We start from the raw sequence: 25,297 nt of genomic DNA on the forward strand, positions 1-25,297 counted from the left end.
TTGCTGCTATGTATTTTTCATTGGATAAATGGATAATTAATTTTACTGAAACATTACATGTCATTTAAATTACAAATACTGATAATATGAGATGTGAATTAAAAACTCGTGTGCACCTAGTATGCCAATTACATGGTAACATTTGGATTCCCAGTATTAAATAAGTCATGCATCTCTTAATGGAGTAGCCATAAAAGAGAATTTTGAACAATCTTACGAAAGGTGCATCCATTGAATAAAATTTTGCAGCCCATTTTGAAATATAGCGGGCTGTCATTGCACTTCATCTTTTAAATTCGTGCTCCTACCAAGCAGAATAAACCCAACTGCACCCGGCAAATGTTACATCCCTACTCCCACTGAACTCGTTTTTATAAATGAAGCCCTGGCTGCTGGATGAAGTGACACTTTTCCTGTTGGAACGGACAGGCAGTAAATGCCGTATCATGTAGCTGCCTGGTATTTTAACTTGCTTCCAGTGCTCCAACACAGTGTGCAGACTGTTGCCACATCACCTCCCAGCACGGCGTGTGACAGGTGAGTTATGCAGCACGCCAGCCCCGGATCCTGTGAGCGGTGTCACTGCCAGCGCGTGTCACTGCAGCGCGAGCTGCCAGCCAGGAGCCCTAACTTTATCTGTCAGTGCTATCTTATCAGCTATGCTCTGCAGGAGAAGCTGATTGAACTTTGCACCTGAAAAGCTGCTAATTGATCTAAAAAAATACACTCCTAGCAGCCTGGGATTCAGTATTCCCTCTGGCATGAAAAAAAAGTGGCTGCTTTCCATTAATATTGGCATTCCACAACCGGACTATGCGGGGATGTTGGGACTGTGTACAGTATGGATCTCACTGCCATTACTGTGCCATTTGAGCTGATAAATCAGATCTTGCTATTCACAGAATAGTAATTTTCTATTCTTCACCAGAATGGGCAGCCTGTTACCCATGTCCTCCATTCAGGGTATTAGAAAAGGAAGTGTGAGATGGGCTGTGTGATACACAATCAAGCTGGAGCGACCCGCACTCCTCTGATGGGCAGATCAACTCGAAACAGCAACTTCAGCAACCAGTACCAGTTGTAAAGTTATTGAAATGAAATGATGCAGGACCAGAAACCAAGAAGTAAAAAGGGTTTGTTTTTTTCTTTAAAGGTTTTATCTGTGTGCTAATTTTTCAGATTAAACTGAAGAAAGAATAAAGGGAAGGGATTTCAAAGCTCCCTATTCATAAAGCATCATCACAATTGTCACAGTACAGCTTAGTTGAATAATAGATTCCTGAATACATATGACCCTCCCCTTGTGTTTTGCTTTATTTAATCAGAAATTCAATTCATATTGCAGTGAAGGATCTCTTTGAAATGAAAATTTTCAAGTTTTACTGTTGTCCAATTTGGGAGGCTAGGTTTCATGAACAAGTGAAGGAAATAGGATTCTAACTTCAGGGCTCCCAGTCATTCTTGAGGTTCTGGCAAATCCAACAGGATCCAAATCTGTGCTCACAAGTTAGACAGCTACAGCTCAACAGTGGAACAGAGCTGTCAGGCCAACATTTTCCACTGTAAATGCAACACAATTCTGTCCTGAGTGGTCATAAGCTTGTATTTTGTTCAAAAGTGAGAGAATGAAAGCTGAGCCTTTAGCAGATGGAAAGGAACAGTTTCAGCCTTATATGCACATTTGTGAAGATACAGAGATATTTTGAATTTTTGATTCTGCTAAAATGAATTCAACCTTTTCTATTCTGTTAAGAATAGAAACGTAACTTTTTTATCTACACGCTGAAGGATATTTTAAAGGAGAGTGCTTTTAAAGTTATCCTTGCAAAAAACCCGCAAAAACTTACTTAAAAAAATCTCAACTGAAAATAGATCTCCAGGTATGATCCTATTACTGGTAGAGCTTTCTCTGGACTAAGATCAATTATATTTCATGTTGTATAAACAGCATCTCCTGCTACACAACCTAGCATGAGGTTATTTTCAAAAGAATGATGCCACTAACTCATGATGTGTTCAGATTCTGATATATAACTATGTTTTAAAATGATAGTCCTTAATAAAAATGTTAAGACAACAGTGATTTTCTGTCCAGTATTCCTACATTGATGGGTCTTCCCAAATGTGTAGAGCAGTCTGTTAGTTCTTACCTAAGTACCTATTTTTTCCTCAGTCATTTCTTTTTTGTATTTTATATGTATTTTACCACCATTCTGATTTCTAATTTAGTTTTCAATGTGCTTAAAATCTTCTGCATCTTGGTGCTATTTTCAAATTCAAATTTACTTCTTAGATGAAAATACAAATTCATGATGGATTTATATTAAATTCTCATCAATATACACTTTTAGTTTAAAGGAGACAAATGAGAAATTTCCCATGAGGAAGTATGAAGGATTCAGGCAAGTCTGAATGACAGCTACTGTTTCTTCATGGCCACAAAACTTGTTATTCAGACACAAAAGAAAATTGAGTTGGTTTGATGTAATTTCTTCTAAAGTGTAAAAAAAATCCCACAGAACAGTTCAGTCTACTTAGCATCTCTCATGGACCAACTGTTTCTTTACTCTTCCTTTTCCAATGAGTATGTTTACAATGGTTTTTTGTGATACCTACCTCACATCCTTTTGTGATACCTACCTCACATCCTTTGTCAGTTCTTATTTAGCACCTCAGCTTGTTTAGCTTTATCATTGTATGTTCTTATTACTGTCAGTTTTAGTAATTACATCAAATTTCCAATATGTGCTTTCCCTTTTCAGGTTGCTGAAGAGCTCATTATTTTCTCTGTTGCCACACTCCCCTATCTTTTCTCAGCATGCAGGGCTAACCACCAGTCTCTGAAAAGCCTCATAATCTACTTGTACTCTCTTGGCATGAGAACATTTTTCTAAATCTTCTGAAGGCTGTTTAATTGAACTGCTTATTTTCTTCCTGTTCTTCTCCTCCTAAATATCATGAGCTACTTACTCACTTTCATCCACTTCCCTTTCACATCCACATTCCCAATCAGTTTCCTTCAACTGGCCAGAATGAAAAACAGAAGTATGGATTCAGGAACTCATCCTGAGAAATTGAAAGGGGAGGTGAACAAATGAGGAATGAGTTCTGCAGCCCTTTCAAAATTCAATATACTGGAAATTAGTTTTCTCTGAATATGTTTTAAACACATAAATATTATTTTTTTTAATACCTGGTTTTGCAATAAGTAAACCAAAATCCTCTTTTTAAAGTCTGGAAGGGATCTCAGGAAATCAGCAAGGCTAACAGACTGCTCAAAACAGGGTCAGATCAGGTGGCTCAGGTTTTTATCCAATTATGTCTTGAAATCCTTTATGGACAGAGACCATACAACCTCTTTGGGTTGTTCTACTGGTTGACTGTCCCAAGGGTGAAAGAATTACTCTTTATTTCCAGACAAAATCTCTTGTCCCAGCTTTTTCCTGTTAAAAGTTTCCCAGAGACCAGAAACATGACCAGACTACAGTTCCCCAGATTTTTTTTTGGCCCTTTTTGGAGCTGGGTGCAACATTTTCTTTCCTCCCATCATGGGGACTCTCCCTGATCTCTGTGATCCTTCAAGGACATTGGAAAGTGACCTTTTAAGAGCATCAGTTAGTTCCTTCCGTACCCTTGGATGCTGCCAGCCTGGTCCCATGGACTTGTCTGGGCTGGGTTCTCTCAAGTCTGACTTAATCTTTATTCACAGCTGGCAGTTCTGCTCCTCCTAGAACCAATTCTCTCAGCACAGAGGCCTGGGAGATCTTCTGGCAGCCTGAGGAGCAGAAGGCATCGAGTGCTGCTGCCACACCTGAGTCTGCTGTCACTAAATGCACCATTCAGCAACAGGCCCACACATTCCTTGCTCAGCCTTTTACTGATGTATTACTACTTTTATTAATGTAGATGCACAAACTCACTTTGTAACCTGTAACATGTCATTAAAGTCTCAACTCCATTTGAGTTTTGGTGTTTCTGACACCATCTACATGCCCAAGCAATTCATCTACACTCTGTTTTTGCAGTCTGTCCCAGCCTCTGCCTTCTGTGAACTGCATTTTTACATCTGAGCTCTGTCAAGGATTCCCGGCTTATCCCCATTGGTCCCCTGTTGTGTCTTTTTGCTCAGTGACATAACAGTGTGCATGTTGTTTTGGCCTTCATCAAACTGCATTTTATAAAATACAATTTCTTTGAGATAGGAGAAAACATGGGAGATGATGTTTGTATAGAAATATTTCATAGGCTTTAACTACAGTGAATATAATTTTACTAGAAAATAATACAGGTATGAGATGCTGGGTGACTTTTTTGTTACTGTAAAAAGGAAAAAAAGAAAACCAGAACAGACTATCTAAACCCAAGTAGATTTAGGAGTGATTTATCTTAGAGAGACTCTCTAAAGTAACATATTACAAAGCAAGTTTAAATATCTACACTGACATAGTTGGGGAGAGGGGATGTGTCTTCAATCTAGGAGTTCACCATCATTCATAATGTCTCCTTTTATCTGGAGAGCAGATTTTTAAACACCAGTAGGGATAATAGTTTTCTGCATGCAGGAACACCCTGGCCAATTTCAGCTGTGCAATGCCCAGATGGGGATGCAGAATGATGACAACATAATGTCCCCTTCAGTTTATTACAGACCATAAAACTGCAATTAAATAAAATTTGTTATGTGACAACCTGATTTGCTTGTACACTCCAATTGTACTGTAATTCTCTTTTTATGGTATTTGGTACACAGACTATGTTTCTATTGTTTTCAAACAAATCAGCAACAGCTAAGTAAGTTTCAGAGACTACATCAAAAACTCACAAAGGAAAACTATTATAAAAATACCCCCAAATTTCCATAAGGCAATTCTTTTCCATTTACTCTTCTACATGGTGGATCAGAGATTCTTCTAAAAATGACTGTCATCAAAAAGGATAAAACTACCTCATTTGGTAAAGTCAGTTGTGACCACACAGCAATAAGCAGAGCTCTCCGCATTAAAAAGAAATATTTTTCAAGGCAGCTTCTCCATGCATAGTTTTGACTTGTACTGATTTCAGCAGAAAAGGCAAACAGTAGGAGAGCTACAGGTTACAACTTCAGAATGTAGAGATGTGACTAGAGATGAGTTATCTGGTGTTTCTTTAGCTTTGGTTCTTCCTGGGGAATAATAATTGTTTTATAGTAGCAGTAATCAAATCCAATGAAGGTCTGACTGGCCAATTGTGCAGAACATCAAACTTCCAAATTTGATACAGAGTGGAGTGCAGCTGAATTTGTCTGTGATACACAGATGCAGCAAAAATACCTCCAGGTACAATAATTCTATCGTGGGGTTTTTTTATATGATCTCTTTTTATCAAAATAATACTCCCAAATCATGCAGAAATCTTTTCAGACTGTTACATTTTTTCATTTCAGAATCAGATTTCTTCAAGAGAAACCAGGTGCCAACTTCATACTAAGAATCTTAAGGATAAACTCCAAGGAAGCAATGTATTGTGATAATCATTTATGTACCTTCTGATTTTAGAATTTCACCACCGTGCTACCATCACCACATTTAAATTGGGCTGAAACTCAGCCAGAACATACACATCTTGCTGACAACAATTTGAATTGCATATGTTAGTTAGCTGTAATCCAATATAACCAATTCATAGGATCTCTCTAATTCAAGACCAGAAAATGTAAGTGCAGAGAATAATAAGGCCCAAAATGAAGCTCCAAATAGAAACCAGGAATTCAAGTTGCTAGAGAAACATTAAGTTAAGCCTTACTAAACCAGGCTTTCCCTGGTTTGTTTTTGGGTTTTTTTCCTCAGCTACTGATTAACGTCTGTTCAAAATTGATATCAAGACTTGATAAGCAAATAATGATTTTCACTACCTTAAAGTCATAAATGTTTTCTAAGCCATTTTATCATACAGAATATCAGGCAAAGATTCATGGACAGTAACATGCTATTTCCTCAGCCTTGGTACTTTGCCTTGCTATGGTATATTGTACAAAGTTTGTTATTTAAACTGGGATTATATGGAAAATAACTTCCATCTGTCTATGGTTATATGGAAGTTATATGCTTCCTTTAGTTTCATTAATTTTACCAAGAGGAACAAGAACTGATGAGCAACAGAAAAATACAAACTTACAACAAATGTCTATGTGCTGTAGTAGGTTTCAAGTCTCAGACTTACTTGGCAGCAGCATCTTTTCTCAGCTGTTCATGTTTCATTAAAAGATTCTTCCTCTCTTGAAAAGCCTTTCTAACTTTGTATCCTTTGTAGACAGCCTGAATTTTGAAAGCAGCAATATCCTGAATGGCAGCTATGGACAGAGCCCCGTGTTCTAACATGAACTGAATCACTTCGTGGTGTTCACCAAGCAAGGCATAATCAAGTGGAGTATATCTAAAAAAATAAAACCACAACAGTTACTATTGATCAAGAATTCTAGCTATAATGTTTCTTCACCCTCATTTCATAAAAAGCAACTTCTAGCATGAAGACAGATTAAGCACTCTTTCAGTAGGCTGTTTTTCTCATCTTTTTAGGCATTATTTTGCTACCTTATTCATTCTACAGACTGTGGTTATGTTTAAAGATTATTTTGGTCTTCTAACATGGAAAGGAGGAGAGAGGAACCTGAAGTGTTTGGACTAAAACTCCCAAAGCCCCATCCACAGCATTAACTGCTTTAGGAAAGCAGTCTTTAAAATGTGTTATTGAAGTTTTCATATAGAAATATAAAGAAAAAGTAAGTTAAAATATGTTTGTATTATTTCCATGTGCATTTAAGTTCTAGAAATCTACTGTCAAATCTGGCTTAGTTTCTGTAACATTGACTGAAGACACTATGACTGACACAGCAGCAGGATTAGATTCATGTCAAAGGACAATATCTTTATTAAGGCACTAGGAAAACTTAAGTCTGTTTTCAAATGGAAACAGGTGTGCAAAATATTAAATTGCTTTGGGTTTTAATGGTAGCAAAGACGCCTAAGCCTTTTTCAAAATAATTCCCAAATTTCCCACTGTCTACATGGGAGCAAAATCTATCTCCCTCACCAACACTGAAACTTCAGGGAAAGACATTTAGCAACTGAAAATTATCAGTCACAAACCATAATCAATACCATGTAACATAAGACTAGCCAATAGCAAGTGTCAATGCATGTGATTGTGAAAATTAGGGCTCTTGCTGATGATAACTTGCTGGGACACAGTGCTGGTAAGCAAAGAAAAACAGACAGAAAGCACAATTGGACCTGCCACCCAGCAATGGCTTGATGGAAGGATAAACAACATCTGAACTGAAGTGTCTGCAGGAATAAAGACAGTGACATAACATGAAAATTTGGATGTCAAGGTGTGCTGCTGATAGCATTTAAAGAGATACAGATTTTTGATAACCCAGAAACAGGAACCTCAGAAGGAACGTTATTTCAGAAAACCACATTTCTAAAGTATTCCTAATTTTGAATACTTTAAAGACACAAAAGATACTAAAGTAAACTTTATGAAGTTTACTTTAGCAGTCATGAAGATTCATATTTTTAAATGTGGATTCTCTAACTCCATCTGAGCTACCTTTGAAAGTAAAAAAATCACTTTAATCAAATCTGAAGAGGGGTTTTTATGACTGGGCACTTACATACTGTTGTGTTTGTACACAACACACTGTTGTGTCTGCACATACTGACATCTCCTGTGTCAGTTCAAAGCCTGATGTGAATTTCCTTTTCCTTTGGTTCTCTCTAAAGCAGATAGCTTTTAAATCAGGCTGGCTTCACAAGGAAGCACATGAAGACATCAGCCATCAGCTGTTATAGGCAATTTAACATGAAGGTGGTCAAGCAGCAGCTTGATGCACCCAGGACATTAAACTGGATTACAAAATAAATTTGCAAAGAACAACAAACCCAATACCCTGCAGATTAGCACTTGATCACATATCTGGCAAGCAAGCAGAGACTTTAAAATTCTCGATGCAATCTCAGCTCTATGTCTTCTCTAATCTTTTAGTTATAAACACTTTGTTTGAATTTTAACTGGTATCTCATACTACACTCTAAGAAAGTAAAGAAGGGAAGCTTTTTTCCATATAGGAATATTTGGGGGAAAAAAAGCCACTATGTAGTGAAATTGTTACTGGTTAAAAACAAATTTCATCCAATTACAGGTGAACCATATCCATGAAGTTATTTTTCCTCTCTCTTACAACATTCAAATTAATTTTCCACTTCCAAACTTCCACTCTCTTAACGATAACACAAAGTTTGTAGATATTTATTAAGATGCAAGTATGCAATTTTTATATGTATTTTAGGAGAATAATATTTAAAGATTAATCCATCTAAAAATATTGGGGATGTCTTTTGTTCTACAAATGCACTAGTGCTTATCAGCAGACATTTGGAATACTGCTAGTTGTATTTTGAGTAATCTAGATTTACACATTAAATACATATTAATTCCAGAAAGGAAACAAAAATATATACCATCTGAATGACTGTGATAAACCACCGCTAAGGTATTTTCTTGACATTTGAACATCATGAGTACATTTCTACAAAGTAAGGATAACAGCAGTCTCCAATCTGGCAAAATTGTGGCTTTTAATCTTACTTATTAAAGGTAATTTAATTAAAACTGTTTATTCAATTTTCTATCAAAAATTACTAAAGAGAGCCTTGACACTACTTAATTAGAAGCTAGTTATACTTTCATTTGTGTTTCTCAAGAAAAAATAAGAACAGAAAAGGAAGATAGATCTAAATGCTTTAGAGTGGAGAATGAAAGAAAAATGATAGGGGAAGAAAGCAATTAAAACGTGGGGTTAAGTACAGAAGTCTCAAATTGAAATAGGAGGTTGCAAAAGCCTTAAGTTATTTAAAATGCTGAAATATTCAAATTTATATAGCATGCTGTTCATAATCTCATAATTATGAGGAGGTCATCTACTCTAAAAAAAGGCATTAGAAATTTCTGCTAATAGTAATTATCTTCATGGGCAGGTGACTAATTCAAACTCCACAACTCAAATCACTTTTAAAAATCTATTATTTATATGTCAATGAAAGACAAAGAAAAGAGATGCAAATGTGCTGTCTCTTCATGATTATAGGAGACTTTTTTTTTTTTAAACCAGGCCTTTAGAATACAGGTAACCACCAGGTATTTTGTAATCACCATTTTACAACATATTTAATTTCTCCCATTTTCTTTCTTCTTGCTGTATTTGTATCAAATATAAAATTCCAGTCTATTCCAACAGCAGCAGAACTGCCTTTTCATCCTTTGGCCATATGTATCTGCCAATAGGAAAGATATTTAATATTTCCAACAAGACTACAATGAATAAATACTTCCAGAAGATGGTTCAGAAGTATAAAAGTTGCAATGTCTTAGTTAAAGAAGGGAACTTTCACATCAGAAAAGCTGCTTACACTGAAGCCCTGGGTTACAGCACTCCTGTGAAATACAAGATGAGGATTCTCTTGCAGGATCAGAACATTTAACATTTAAAGGGAAGGCAGCGCTTTGACACAATTACAAAATAACACCTTGAGATAAGCAGTACCTCTCCTCACTGTTCTCCATGTGATTGGGGAAAGCATCAAAGCCCAGCAGCAACTTTATAGCATCAAGGTAGCCGTTGTTACAGAGCCAGTGCAGGGCAGTTCTGCCCTGTAAAACAATAGAACAGAACAAAAATAAATATTACCCCCAAACTCTGCCATGCCACAATTAAAGTCATAAATCATAGTGTAATTCAATGCTTTTCTGGACATGAAGAACAAACAGTTCTTCTAAATAACTTCCTTGTTAAAATAAAAAGAACACAACACTTAAAAAATGGATTTTTTTTTTAAACAAGATTTCAACACCAGTGCTTTTTCACCTAAAACAGCTGAAAAGCAGCTGAAAGCCTTATAGTTGCTTTCTTTGCAAAAGATGTACAGCATGCTCTGTAGAACTCATAATGAAAAGCACATTTCCATTACCTGGAATTATCTATGCCCTACAACAAATAGCTACAGAAAATTTCAATAAATTGGGTGAAGCTCTTTTGACTGACGAGGTTCTACTGACTTCTGAGAAATTATGTCATATAACAAAGAAATCTGTTATAGGTAGCACAATTATTCTGGCTCCTAATTTCAATTACTGCCTGAACAATGGCACAAAAGAACAAACAAACCAATCAGGTTCTTTTTTTTTTCACCTGGAAGAGTGATACATATGTGGGTACTTAATGTGGACAAGCAATTGAAGCAGTTATTGTGCAATCTCACTTGCAGTACCTTACTTTCTACTTGCTCACTCTCTCTATTCTGGAGAACAGACTAAAATCACATTCCCATATCAGCTGTTAATAAGGAATTTTAGAAGAAATCAGATCATTAATATGACTCCTCATATGATCACACTTCAATGAGGAAAAACCAAAATTCAAATACTACTTTTCTTTCGAAATTTTAGAAGTGAAGGCTTAGGGAAAATGACATCAGGATGCATTTCCTTCTGTGACAAACAGCAGCACAGACATTTCTATGTCCTGGAAAAGAGAATGACTTTGAAGAAAAGGAAAATGTTTTGATTTGTGGTTATTCTAAAGTTAATGGTATACCTCAGTGAAGAAGAACAACATACCTCTTTATCCTGAATATTTGGATCTGCATTGTTTTCCAGCAACACTACCATGCAGTTAATGTAACCTCCATAAGCAGCACACTGCAGAGGTGTTCTACCTGCATAATCCTGCACATTAGGGTTGATTTTATTTTCTATCAGGATTTGGCACACGTCAGCATTTCCTCCCAGGGCTGCCCAATGAAGGGGTGAGTGCCCATCCTGGTCAACCAAATCTACTCTTGCTCCTCCTGTAAAAACATACATTTTTGAGCACAAAAAGAAAATACTGTTGAATGCTAAGAAAAGAGCGAGTTTGTGTTCAACTAGAACATCTTTCATAAACTGACAGTTGAGAGAAGTATTTCAGAAAGCAACTTCGATTTTGTTACTCAAATCCTAAAACTTAAATCAAAATTAATTGGGAACGAAATAGTTTCATAGAAGGTCAGGCATCTAACTTTTTAAAAATCTTCTGACTATCCTCTAATATGCTTTAGAATATCCAGACTTACCAATTGCCTATGGAAAACCTATTTTATTTGCTTCAGGTCTATGAATTTTCAGTAGAACCTTTCTTTCTTAACAACAAAATAACTTCTAAAAATTAGATTTCAGATTAAATGCCTTTTTAAATCTCTAAAGCAGACAAGATAAAATATTCACAATGTAATAGTAATTTTTAAAATAAGCTTATTTTTTAAAATCAAGCACACTAAGACTCTTTTATGCAGATAATCAATATCTCTATATGTTCTTGAAAGATGTAAAAATTCTGTACAAAAGTAAAACTCCACAAATACAAGAACTTGAACCAACCAAAAACAATGACTCTCTATATCATAAAATATTTAATTAAATACAATTGAGATTCTGATAGACAAACCTCTTGCATCTACAAAAGCTAAATGGCATAGGGAGTGGGGGGAAGAGCTTAACAGGAGGTTAAAACATGTCCAGCCTATCAAGGAAGGAAGAACACTTTTCAGTAAGAAAGGCTGGTTGATAGAAAACTTGCAAACTTTAGCCTGGATACTTCATCTATCCAATGAAGCAGGAAGAAGATGTTTCCAGGAAGCCAAAATGACAGAATTTTGCATCTAAGATGCCGCTGTTCTTTCACTGTATTTCTTACCCTTCAGGAGATATTTATTTTATTTTAGTTATCTAAAACTGTGTACTACATTAAATCCTATTTATGTATACAAAAAAAAAAAAATACTGCTTTTAAAAACCAACCATATGAAAATATTAATAATGTAGGACTTTTGATATCTATCTACATTAAAAAAATAAAGACTCGGTAAAAAAGTCTTCAAAACCAGTTTTTCACAAAAGTGAAGAAAACTTAATTTGGTCTTGTTTACTGGGGAAAAAACCAAACGAAAAAGACCAAAAGAAAGAAAGAACTTCCTGGGGGAAGAGTTAGTTTGAGAGACTAGAATGTACTTGCAAAGGCTTAAGCAGAAATGAGCTTTGAAAAGAACAATCCCAATTCTGAAAGTTTTGTATTTAACACTTTAGCCATTTTGCACAACACTCATAATCTTTCAGATTCACAAGGGGAACTTACAAACAAAACCTGCTTTAGAGAAGCAATTTCCTACCCCACCTCTTGCTCAGCTGTTTATTTCCCATCCCCACAGGAAGCAGCAGCAGAACTCCTGAACAGGTTTGGAAAGCCCTGAGAGCTGACCTTTGATGAGTGTTTGAATCACTTCCTTGTGACCCATCTCACAGGCTCTGAAGAGTGGGGTGTGTTTCATCACATCCAGGGCATCTACCTGTGCTTTGTGCTCCAGCAGCAGCTTCACTGTGCTGACGTGGCCAGAAAGGGCAGCAGCGTGTAATGCTGGAGGAATAAAGGAGTAGGGAAAAAGAAACCACAATACCACGAGCTTTAGAGGTCCACAATAAGAACAGTCAAAATAAAATTAATTACAACAATTTTGGTGGAAAAAGTACTTTTCAGCCTCAAGAAAAAACAGAAAAACTATTAGCCCTGAAACATGTTTCTAACTTGCACAAATAGAAATTTTACATTTAACACCACCAAGATTGGCTTATAGTGAGGATTTGTGGAAGAATAGCAGCTTCTGATTAAGAGAACATAACATGATTTACTTCTGCCTCTGCTTTGTGGCATTTCTGAGATTGCTCATCATCAGTGAAAGAAAGCTTTCATTATTTCTTCAACGCTTTCCTGGAAATGACTTTTTTCTTTCAAGTAAGCAAAGTTGTCTCAATTAAAACTAACTTCAGAAAACCACCCAGCTGTTCCTACTCCTCCTTGCCCCCCTCTTTTGTTTCAGAATTACTTGGAGAAAATTGTATACTAAATTATGTGGCAAGACCATCATATCTTGCACAGTATCTGTCTCCTTGTTTTCTTCAAGAAAAAGAAAAAGATTACAGAAAATCCAGACGCTGCTACTTCAGAACTCAGGTAAAGACGTGGTGTCCTGTAACTGTCCTAACTTGCTATTGCCTAACACAGCATCCTGCAGGCACTGTCAGCCAGAGCTGTGGATGCCCACTTCAAGGCTCTTTTTGAAGCAAAGAACTGCACACCAATGAGATTTCAAACCAATGGAGAGCACATGTATTGGTGGCTTCACTTACAGCTTGACTTCAAAATGCTTTGAGTTATCTCCAACAGTTAGCAGTCAAATCAGACAATCTACATTCTGACGTTGCCTTAAATGTAGAATATATTACAGACAATTAAATCAAAATAATGTGGAATAAAACCACAAAACAGTGTGGTTTATAAGTGTGCATCTAATAAAGTGAATTCATATTTCCCCATGAAATTTCAGAAATAGTCATGCTTAGTGAGAACTGAATCTGCTCATGCAAGCAAAATGTGGGGCTGTAAACACTACCTACATGTCCACATTTGTTCAATGTTAAGACAGGGTCAGGATCCAGCAGAGGCATTATACAGAAATGCACACCACAAAGACCAGCATTAGAAGAAGCAGCTTCTTGAGCCATAGGCAGAATATAAAACCAGCATTTTTGTATTTGCCAGCTACTGATTACAACCAGTACCAGCTTATGAGACAGTAACCCAGCACAACCTGTTACACAGGCCCTACTGAAATGCTCAGGTTGTTCGTGCTGTCATTGACCCGAATCCACCTGGTGTGCACTGCCTTAAAACAGAGTCACAAAATAAGTGACAGCAACATTGTGACACGGACTAAGCACTCTGGGTCAGAGCCTGAGACACTGTGAGGAGTGAAAATTGAAATCATGCCTTTGAGAGGACGCTGATTTAAGTTTGAGTGCAGCAGCCTGAAAGCTCAGCAGAGCTCCTTGCGCTGGTGAGCAGGGAGTGCCTGTGCAGCAGCCACTGCGAGTGGGTGGCTATCAGTAGGAATTGGACAGGAATGAGATCCCTGCCGCGTCCTACATTTGGATGGGCCTGCTTTTCGTGGTCTGACCTCACAATAAACTCTAGGCTCTGGTTTTTGTCCTGAATCCCTTATGAAACCAAAGGCAGTAAACCACTCCATCAGATGACACATGGGGTGTGTGTAACAATACAATAGAAAAAGAGCTGCTGTGTCAGCTTGGCCAGTTCTTCCCCCCTATCACTCATTCTGACGCAGGCATCTTGTTTCGCACTTTGTGCTCAATATTTTCTTGTAAGCCAAATTTTCTGTGATGGAGTCACGGTGACTGAAGAGATTCTTCAGCCAGCTGGTGACAATGGGCCCTTTGTTCAGCCGACAGACAGAGCCCTCTCCATTGTGCGCAGTGACGGCAGAGCTATAAAGCTGCCCCTGTAATGCTCCTGCAGCGCTGATCTCTGAGAGGAGGGAAATTCCTTTCCCTTGGTGTCATTCTCCTACACAATGCCCAGAGTCTGGATGTTCTAGCAGAGCTCAATGGAGAGCTTGCTCTTTTTGAGTAAATGCAAAAGGCTGCGTTAACGCAACATTACAACCGAGCTGAACCGAGTCTGCACACAAAAGTCAAGAAAAACACAGCCTTGAACTCTGCTCAGCAACTGTATCCCAGGCACGGAGGCATGTGCGCTATTTTCTATCAGTGCATAGTTTCCTGTCCTAACGCAACACTGCTTCTCCCTCACGAATACTTGGGAATGATTAAAGCCCTTTGGGAAGAAAAAAAAAAAAAAAAATCAGAGAGTGATTTAGTGGTGGGCTTCCTTTTATGTTTAGAGCTGGCTCCAATAAAGCCCATGCTATGCGCTCGCTGGCACAATGGAGCAGCTCGGGCTGCTCGGCAGCACAGCTCCCCACTTCCAGGCTGTTCCTGTGCTCTACACAGTGGCACTCCCAAGCAAATGGAAAATCCATTCATTTCCTTGGATTAAAAGCCCTACAAGGAAACCGAGATTAAAAGGTGATTACATATCACCGCTAGGAAAGGTTTAAGACTGGAAGATAATAAACCCAACCACCTGAATTATTCAAGCATGAAATCCACACCTGAGTAATTTCAGAAACACAGTATGTGATTACTGATTACTGCCTGCAAAGAAAAAAGCCCTTTGTAAGGAGGTTTGCACAGTAACAACAACACTGCTGCACCTTAAGGTCTGAAAAAAATACTGAGAGTTATTTGAAAGGGAACTGTCATGAAGTAGCAAGCATAGTTGAGACTGATAAAAGATGAAATAAGACCAAAATTGTAGAATATTTAGTTTGTACTGTCATCAAACATGAAGACTGCAATTTTATTTGTTGCACTATTTCCTATACTCAAAAATTTCAAACCATCACAACTTGGAAAGACTGATGTATTTAGTGTGTGTTACATTGTAAGAAAAACAAGAATTTAGATGTTTAAACAGAATTTTATGTTACCTGCAAATTGCTTTTTGTTAAGATTGATGCATACTAAGTTTCAAATCCTGAACCACACAACCCTGACATTTATATTTTGCACTTCTACCTCTGTGACTGTATCTGGCATTGCGTAGTTCCCAGTCTCTCTACACACAGTTTACCCTGAAGCCCTGCTATCAACCCCCCAAAATTTATACCAAATATACCCACATTCTCCTGATTTTTCATTCAGATGCCATCAGCATACTATACAACTCTACCTAAATTTCCAACGCTGCTGAATACATAAACACTTCAACACCTGTCTCTCTCACCTGTCAAAACTGTTACTCTGTTTTTGTTGAAAGCACTGCATAGGTACAATATTTCCACCAAAATTTTTTTTTTCCTTAAAGGAGATAAATTCATAGTTACTACAGGAAATTCTGTATTTCATTACTTGCACACTTGAATTCTGAAGCACTGTGTTGCCTACTTTTGTTTCAGGCAGATAACAAGATGATACATTTGGGGGGTATCAAGTTTGATCTCTTGTTGGGACAACAGAAGTGCAATAGATCTAATCTTTATTTCACTATCTTTAAAAATAACTATGGAATGATTTTCATGATAATTTAGCTACTTCAGTGGTTAGTTTGGTCCATATTGTTTCAAAGTATTTATGTACTGTCAAACACATTTTTGAACAGGCATTTTCAGGAAGAGCTTTTTATGCAACTATGTTTCATGTTATTCTTCAAATTACAGAACAGCTCTTCCTTTCACAGGATTACAGAGCTAACTAAATAGCATTGCAGTACATTTCTTCTTTCTACATTTCAAATGAACTGTTCCAATCTGTGCAGAAAAGATTTGTTTCTTTCCCACAATAAGGCAAAGACTTGACTGACACATATAATTACAAAAATGCAGAAATGTTTTCAGGATTGAAGTACACATTCAGAAAAACATTAATACAGATTCTATCAATATTTCCACTTGGTGGAAATCACACAGATTGGAAACATGCAGTGGCTCTTTACTGTAAAGCATCTTACCTGTGCCGGCGTATTTGTCTGTCATATTGATATCAATATCCAATTTTAAGGTCAGCATAGTCCTAATGACATCATCACTGCCTTTGCCAGCTGCCCACATGAAGGATGTTCTTCCCTCAAGATCTGAGTCATCTTTTACAGAAGGATGTTTCAAAAATACTTCAACTGTTTCCTGAAAAGATATATTGTTGAAATTAACATTAAAAGGAATCTGCAACAACCATTGTCTCATGTAGCTGTTTATGAAGCAAATAAATTCATTTTTCCTTTTATGTTTATAAAGAGTAACTGCTTAACAGGAACACTGCATCTTCTGCTATGCCTTTTCCCTCACCAATGATCATAGTGCATCCTTAACTATGAATTTAACACTGTCATTTAACACTTTTTTCTTTTCAGCGTCAAATACAACGAGTTCATCACAAGGAAGCAGAAGACACTGCAGTCTCTGTGAAGAAAGCGATGGGAAAAAGTACCATGGGTTTATCCAAACATGACTGTAATACTGTGATGAAAAAATTACAGAATCCTTTAAGCTGGAAAAGACCTCTGAGATCACCAAGGGACCCAACACCACCGTGTCAACTAGACCATGGCACTGAGTGCCACATCCAATCTTTCCTTAAATACCTACAGGGACAGTGACTCCACCATCTCCCTGGGCAGCCCATTCCAACATTCCATCAGCCTGTCTGTGATGGGACTCCTGATGTCCAACCTAAACCTGACAATAATGTTCTTTCAAAATATTTTCCCAATATATTTTTTTCTCTCCAATTATAAATACAATTGCACATGCAAATATTTTACTTTGCCTTTCTCTAATATTTTGACTGTTAAAAAAAAAGGAGGGGTCAACATAGACATATTTCCTCATGTTTAATAACATCATCAGGTTACTAATTACTGAAATACTATATTTCAGAAAATATTAAGGAAATCTTTACACCTGAGTCCAGTCTTTCCACTGTAACTGTTAAACTAAAATTTCAAATCAAGGAAAAAAAATAATTATTTCTTTAAATGCTGTGTTTGTGTTAAGCTGTCAGCAAACAAGTGCACTGTTTAACCTGCTGCTAGATTCTTAATGAGTCACCCAGGAAAGGAAGGGAGAGAAAATCACAACTATTAGAAAACAACTAAAAAGGAAGATTTTCCCTTTTCTATCTAATGCCTTAAAAGGCCATGTATGTAACAGCTGGGAAACGTCTGATATGAGTCACTGGTAGGCTAGCCAATAAAAACCTGAAAAAACCCAGGTTTCATTATTTTACTTTATATTTATATTCTATTATCAATACTATCTCACAATAGCTACCCCCCTACTCTTGGCATGACAAGAATTTCCTGGCTAGAATGAACTAAATTATCTTAATCATGAAGGTGTTTGAATGCTTAAGTACCATTGATCAATTTGGATTTGTTTCTTCACTACTACTTACTATTTCATCCCTCTAAAGAAATAGGAAATGTCTCATTTATCTTATGCTACTGATCGAGGATCCTCACAGCTTTGTGAATTTAGGTCTGAACTACCAGTTTATTGTGAAAAGGTCCAGCCAGAAGCAAGGAGAGATGGAAGCACAAAGCTTTCCACACAAACCCAGCATGAGTTTCTATGTCTGTGTTCTCACACTGACCACCAGCACACCTCAGACACAAACAGCCTCTCATTAGGCCAGAAACTCAGCACCCTCCCAGGGCTCTGCCCTGCTGGAAATCCTGCTGAGTGAAAAGCACTGCAAAGGCTGCGCTTCTTCAGTACTGAGGCAAACATTCTAAAAAATACAACTATTTTATTTTTCTGCTATGTTTTGGCAAAGCAACGCTTCTTTCAATGACTCTTTCTTTCCTCTAGCTTTTTAATTGGAAAAAGTAGAAGAAAATCCCACAGTACTATAAGCATTATTTTCCAAAATGAAGTTACCACAACTTGAAAACAAAACAAAATTTAATTACACCAGGATAACTAACAAATCAGGAAATAGAAGTATCAATCAATTTAATTCTACATGTATTTTGTTATGAAAGATCACAGGTATTTTAACATTACTAAAAAAAGTGGAGGAAACAACATAAAAAACAATAAATCTGAAAAATAACAGTAAAGGAGAGAGCTAAACATGAAACATTTAATGCTGTGCTATCAGGAAACTGAAAAATACTACATATTATTTTTGAATATTTAAAAATAAGACGGGGTATCCACATTTCATTTACTAGGTTAATCTATATAAATACATGAAAGGAAAGTACATTGTTTTGAACACCTCTGGGAAAATTCAGGAAAAAAAATTTAGTCCTGCACACTAAAATCCATATGAAGGGAGCATCTTAGCTCAGGTGGTTAGAGCATGGTCTTAATAACACCTGGGCCATTCACTTAAGGGCTGGACTTGATGATCCTTTTGGGTCCCTTCCCGCTCAGAATATTCTGTGATGGGGAAATAAAGATTTTCTGATCTTCCTTCACACATGAAGTTCAAAATTTTAAATAGCAGTGTTTCTTGGGGCCTCCTTGGGATACCCAAGACATCTAAATTTGGGTGGTTATACTGGGTAATGTCTTTTCTTTCAGAACTTTTCCTGTCTATAGTAAGTAGGGATAAGTTAGTCTTAGGGAACAAATGCTTCACATAAATCAAGTGCTGGCTAATCCTTTTCAGTCTTTAAAAAAACCTAAAAATGTCATATTACAGTAAGTAACCCATAGAGAAACAGAGCAAAGAACAAAATATCAAAGCAAATAAAACTAAAAGCCATGCAAACATTTACTGTAAACACAAAAGAACAAACTTTCTTCTTGTTAGGGACTAAGAAACATCACATTTTACCTGAGAAAAACCTAACCAAAATTGGGCAGACTGAATAGAACAACAATGTGGGTCTCAAACCATGAGTACAGAGATGCTACTGCCAGAACAAACATGAATGTATCTCCACTCAGTTGTTTCACCATGTATATGGAGTGCAGTGGTGAGAATTACTCAATGATATGCATGTAAAGGAGACAAAAAGGCAAATAGTGGTGCTCAGAAACAACTGGACTGGTGAAACCAGACTCCAGACATAATTTAGGAAGGGGCTGTTGAGTACATCACCAGCTATAAGAGGCCTGCAGATCTGAATGAAACTCTCCTGTGTGATTTTTCATGTAAAATGGGAAACAGTACATTCATTATAAGTACACAAGATTACAAAAGAATGCCTGATTCCACCATGTACTTCACTTCCCCTTAAAACACAGATGATATCACAGTTTGGCTGGCTGATGGGATCAAAAGGCAGCAACATAATGAAGATATTTCATTTAACTGAATCAAGCCCAGGCAAAGAAAACCAGTATGTAAAATCTTTTTAGCAATACATCAATCTAGAAAAGAAAAAAAAAAAAAAAAAACAAGATAAAAGATTGTGGAGATAATCACCAGATGGTAAATATTTTTTTTCTATGAGTTTAACTCAAACATGAAAGAAAGGCTTTTACAACACAAATATTTTAAATGTGTTAAGCCCAAATTGTACACAGCCCTAAATCGACAAAAATCAGCATCAACAAAAAATTCTCTAAAGTGAAGATTGCACAGAGAAATATGTTTCAATAAAAGTCTGAATTTAAAAGACATCTGGATGGTCTTAGTAAGACCATCTCCAGAAAATGCCACCAACATCCCAAAACTCACTTGGGAGCAAAAATATTGATTGGTCTGTTCCCTCTTTCAATACTATTTCTAGATTTGTTAACTTGAATTGTTCTCAGGGGCATTTAAATTCTCCTTCTTTTTTTCCTTGTTAACATGTAGGTATGCAAGAAAGACCCAAATTATTATCCCTGCTAAGAAAATGTTGCAATGTGGACTACATAATTATTACATTAATTAGACACTAAATAACTCTTTCTAGAAAGGGAGGGTATGAAAACTATGAGAGATAAAGGAGCTTAAGAAAAGCTTTCTTAATTTCCAGTGCTTGAGAACTACTTCTGCAACATCTGTGACTGGCAATCAGTGAAGTGCTGAGTTTTATACTTGGCTCTACTGTATCTGAACTTGCTCTGGAAAAAAACATTACCTATTATACCAAAGTATAAGAATTAAACGGTCTGAGAAACCAATGTTCTTTGTTGTCTGAGTTTAAAAAATATTTCTAAAAATTTTAAAAATATAGTGTTCCTGAAGAATTATGACAAAAGGCACTCAACTCTTTAGCTGTGCTTCACGAGACAACAGTTCATTCATAATGCCAAATATTTATAAATTAATTACCTTCTTGAATGCAAAGACTGGTTTGACTGGTCCTGCAGCAGCTGTACAAATACTCCTACAGGTCATCTTACTCTAGATACCTCATAACTGCTTAGACTTCATTATAATGAGCCCTAAAACCTGAAAGCACTGTGAAATAGTAGGTGCCATTCTGCTTTCTGTTGAAGTAACTGAATGACTATTGTGTTTTGTGATGCAAACATACAGCTCAAAGGGCCTTTTTTTGGTACAGAAAGTTAGTTTTTGTACATCTATCTTCCAATAGTTTGAAATTAACCACATTTGTATCAGATTACATAGGAGAACTCTGAATTAACTCATGCCAACAACACTGTGTTTATATGATTTCAAAAACAACTCAAACACTCTGCTAAACTATAAAGATTTCAGCAAAATATCTTTACTTCACATTTAGGGTATGTTCTACTTACAGCAAAGTTGCTCTGCGCTGCATAATGTAGGGGTGTTGCACCTTGACTATCAGATGGGATAGTTCCAAACTTATTTCTTTCTAGTAAGAGATGGACAATCTGTGCATGACCTGAGAAAAATAATGTAATAAAAACAAATTGGTATCAAATCTTAAAGTCACTAAAAAGCTTAGTTAAGAAAAAAGTAAAAAAACCCCATCACTGACAAATGAAAAACCTAAACTATTTCACAAATAGTCACATATTTGTGTTGTAGCCATTATAGTTTAAATGTAAGAGAGAAACATAAGACTTGATATTTGAACTATTAAGTCTGGCATGTACTTTATTCCCAATAGTGGTCCAGTGCCCTACCCTGTATTGTCATTTTTGGGGGGCATCTATAAATCAGAATGACTTACAAATACAAAATTTCTTTTAAAAGAAATCACTGGAGCTTTTCCCTAAATAAAGAAACCAGCAGTAACTGGTCTGATAGCTAAGATATTAACTTCATAATGAAGTGGTTGAATATTTTCAGAAAAAACCTATAATAATAACTCAATTGAGATGCTGCACTTGAGTGACAGGTCAGTCAGAAACAGTAAAGTGAGCATAGGCTGATGATGATGAGCATTTGTCCATCTGCATTAAAAGACAAGCTAAATCAATGTTGACAATTTCATCACACATCACATTGCTTTACAGAAATCAAGTGTAAATTCTTCACTTAGTTTTTATTTAACCAAAACTTACATCTGAGAATGTATAGCAGAATCAGAGGCTAATCTACTACCAGCTGCTATAAACAAGCTCACACACAACTCCTTCATAAAAACAGATCAAAATATTTTGAGATTAAAATCACAACACTTTTGGAGGATGAGTAAACTTTATATTCACTTCACAGACAAGAAAACGAAGACAAATACAGTATATTGCCACTAAAGTGAACCAGTCCGTTCATATACTTGTTCCTGTCAGCATATGCAGCTCAGAGTATCTTAATGATTTGGTATTTCAAGCAATACTATAAAACCACTCTGATTTTACAGGTGAAAACCTCCAGTACCTCATATGTCAGAAAAGCAATCAATTTTGCATCTTGTTACTTTTGCGCAGTTGTCATGAATGACTTTAGAATAAATGAAAAGGTAGTTAAACCTTCCTGCTAGCAGTAGATTATTTTTAATGAAAACACCAACAGTTACAGAATGAAGCTGTGATACAGTTGTGCTCTGTAGCTCTTTAAAACCTAAGACATGGAGGACTAGGCAAGCCCACTTTTGTGAAATGGCACTTTGAGACTTTATATGTACAGAAGTATCAGAAATGGGAGAAAATGGTAACTTGGGTCAAAAAGGATGTAGAGTTATTTAACCTTTTTTCTTTCTAGGGGCCTTGGGGTGTACAGGAAGGTTCCTCTTTCTTGTTAGCCATTAAGAGAGAATGCTGGATAGAGAACATCACATTATTCTGTCCCTTCCAACAACAACAACCAAAAAAAACAAAACAAAAAAGAGAGATATAATGTTGCCATGCTAGTCCCATCTGAAGAGTCTAAGAAGTAAATTGAGGTTCACTGGAAGAAGTTGCTTTGGAGTGAAATCCTAGCAGAAAAACCTTAGGAGTACCGAGTCTGAAAAAAAAAGATTCCTGAACTTTCAGGACAGACAACCAGAAAAAGGGAACCTAACTCCATAATGAGGACATGGTCTAGCTAAATTATCTATGAGACTAAGGCTTGAGGGAGTTAAAAAAAATTGTATTGGGTGCAACAGTAAAGAAATAGGTGCAAAGGTGCATCTCACTTGGCCATTAATGTAAAGGTTAAAACTCATTTCTTGAGGTTAAGAACTGTCATTACTGTTGTACTTTCTTTTAGCAGAGATGTAAGTGGTAAGACTTTCATCTATGCAAAAAGAAAAGGTAAGAGGAGCAGCAATGTCCTTAAGTTGTAGTCACATGCAATCCATCACATCTAAGAAAAGTTGTGGCAGCATCCCGGCACTGCTTTAAATCTCCTATTGTTAACCTATATAGTAACATCTCACTCTCTTTAAGACCTACAGAGAACATTACCTTCAACTTAAAACTATAACCCTGAAAATTAATAATGATTTACTAACCAGAAATTCCCAAAGAGCATATGCCAACTAGAGACCTCATCAGGTTCACAAAATAGTCTGGAGGTCTTGGCACATCTTCCTCCTTTATTCTACATTGATTAGACAATCCATTTTTCCAGCAGACAAAACTTCTCTCAAATACAATCAATTTCAAAATACAATAAATTTTGCTTCTTGGACAGAACCAAGTGATAATGACTATTTCTTTGGAAAGCTGATCCTATGGATCCTATGACACTTAAAATGCTTCACAATTTCTCTGTTAAAATTCAATATCCCTACATATATACAAATTCGAGAACACCCTTCCCTCTTTTTTGTTTTAATAAACATAATCAAATTACATGTATACTGCCACTGGAGTTGCAGTAACTCGCTCCAGTGAACATCTGATTCTGATTCTTATATTGGCATTCTTTGTCTGCAGTGTCCCAAAGGATCATTGGGATGAAGCCAGTTAAAAGGGGAGAGAGACTGTTGGAAGATTCTTTTATCCAGTGGTTATTTTTTCCTCCTGAATGGAAATAGGAGGTAAATTTTCTAAATCATATTATTTTTGTGTCTATCATTTTACCGGTTGTGTTTCTTTGCATTTAGACTATTTACATTTAATCCCGTTTTAACTTGTTTTGCAAGGATCTAGTTTTTGTAAATACAAATCAAAATTTACATATGCAAGGTTACAATTTACAGAGTGTCTGAGTTGCAGGGTAAAAATCTAAACAGAGAAGAACTCGATATAAATAAAACTCCTTGTCAGATCTGATTAGATTATCATGGCGTGTCTGATGAGGAGCTTATACTAGAAGTGTCAACTCTGCCATTTTTTGTTGTTTACTTGTGCTGGCATTATCAGACTATCTGCATTTTCTTTGTGGGAATCTTCTTAAGCCCCTTATTTAGTTTGTGAAGGGTAGTTTAATAAAAACTAGATAAAATAATCGTAAATCCACTTAACCAGGCAGACACGAACTGCAGAACATCACAGTAGGCTGAAAGTGAGCATGTGACTCATGATGCCACCATCAACCACTCTGCATTGTGGAGCAGCTCAGCTCCCCCAGGCACCCTGCAAACCCCATGTGACCATCTTACATATGGACCAAACAAGGGTACTAGCTTAAATCTCTATGTGAAATATTAGTCAAGTTATCTTTTCAGATAAAAAATGAACTCTGGCATTTTCTTCATGCACTCCCATAGATTGTGTTGCTTTCACGCTGGGTTGTGCATACCCCACATCAGACACCACTGCTCCAGAGCATCTGGTTTTTTTAACCTATGATCAAAGCTGAATATGCAAGAACAATCTCAATATACCCTAATTGTTCTTAAATCATCAGCATATATAACCTGTTGAAGCGATGCATTGTACAATGCTTTGGAGAATCTGAAGCTAAAATAAGCAATCTACACACAAACTTCTAATCCTGGTTGAGCAGAAACTCTTATTGCTCTAAGAGATTAATTATCATACTGCCAGGCTGGAATTAAATAAAAATCAGAGACAAAGATTAAACAGTACAGTTAATTAATGACTAAATGACTTCAGCACTGTCCAGTTTACCAAGTAAGGCTGCCCAGTGGAGGGGAGTTCGAAACAAGTTGTCATAAGATGTCACATTGCAGCCTTCATAGGAGGTCAGGACATCCACGACTGCCACATTCCCATCTGCAACAGCAAAATGAAGAGGAGTTCGTCCTTCATAGTCTTGCCAGTTCAGCAGAGATTCTGTAGGTGCAGCTTCCTTTAAAAATAAAAGAAACGACAAAAATTTTAAGAATATTTAAATTGAAAAGAAAACCTATACAATCCTTACAGGTGTTTTCTCAGAGAGATACACTGTGCTTGTCCAGCAGAATGTAGCTCCACAACCAAATGCTTTTGTTACAGTATAGGCTACTTTCAAGTATTTCTTATGGAATGCTTTTTTATACTTAATTATTGTACAAGACCAGATTTCTGGTACATACCTCATAGTTTTACCAGTCTGCTGT

At 36.6% G+C, this 25,297-nt stretch overlaps 1 protein-coding gene across 1 annotated transcript in view; it reads right to left on the bottom strand.

Annotated features, from left to right (window-relative positions):
• The window catches only part of INVS (inversin), an 83,745-nt gene that overhangs the window by 10,558 nt on the left and 47,890 nt on the right, over positions 1–25,297 (bottom strand). The window contains exons 6-12 of the mRNA XM_036401571.1: positions 24,867–25,047; positions 21,192–21,301; positions 16,496–16,667; positions 12,332–12,487; positions 10,657–10,886; positions 9,584–9,690; positions 6,199–6,411 (exon numbers count right to left, since the gene is read on the bottom strand). Of these exons, the coding sequence (XP_036257464.1) occupies positions 6,199–6,411; positions 9,584–9,690; positions 10,657–10,886; positions 12,332–12,487; positions 16,496–16,667; positions 21,192–21,301; positions 24,867–25,047 (1,169 nt within the window). The remainder of the gene's footprint in view (positions 1–6,198; positions 6,412–9,583; positions 9,691–10,656; positions 10,887–12,331; positions 12,488–16,495; positions 16,668–21,191; positions 21,302–24,866; positions 25,048–25,297) is intronic.

This window comes from Molothrus ater, chromosome 1, assembly GCF_012460135.2.
Source record: "Molothrus ater isolate BHLD 08-10-18 breed brown headed cowbird chromosome 1, BPBGC_Mater_1.1, whole genome shotgun sequence".
Taxonomy (NCBI): Eukaryota; Metazoa; Chordata; class Aves; order Passeriformes; family Icteridae; genus Molothrus; species Molothrus ater.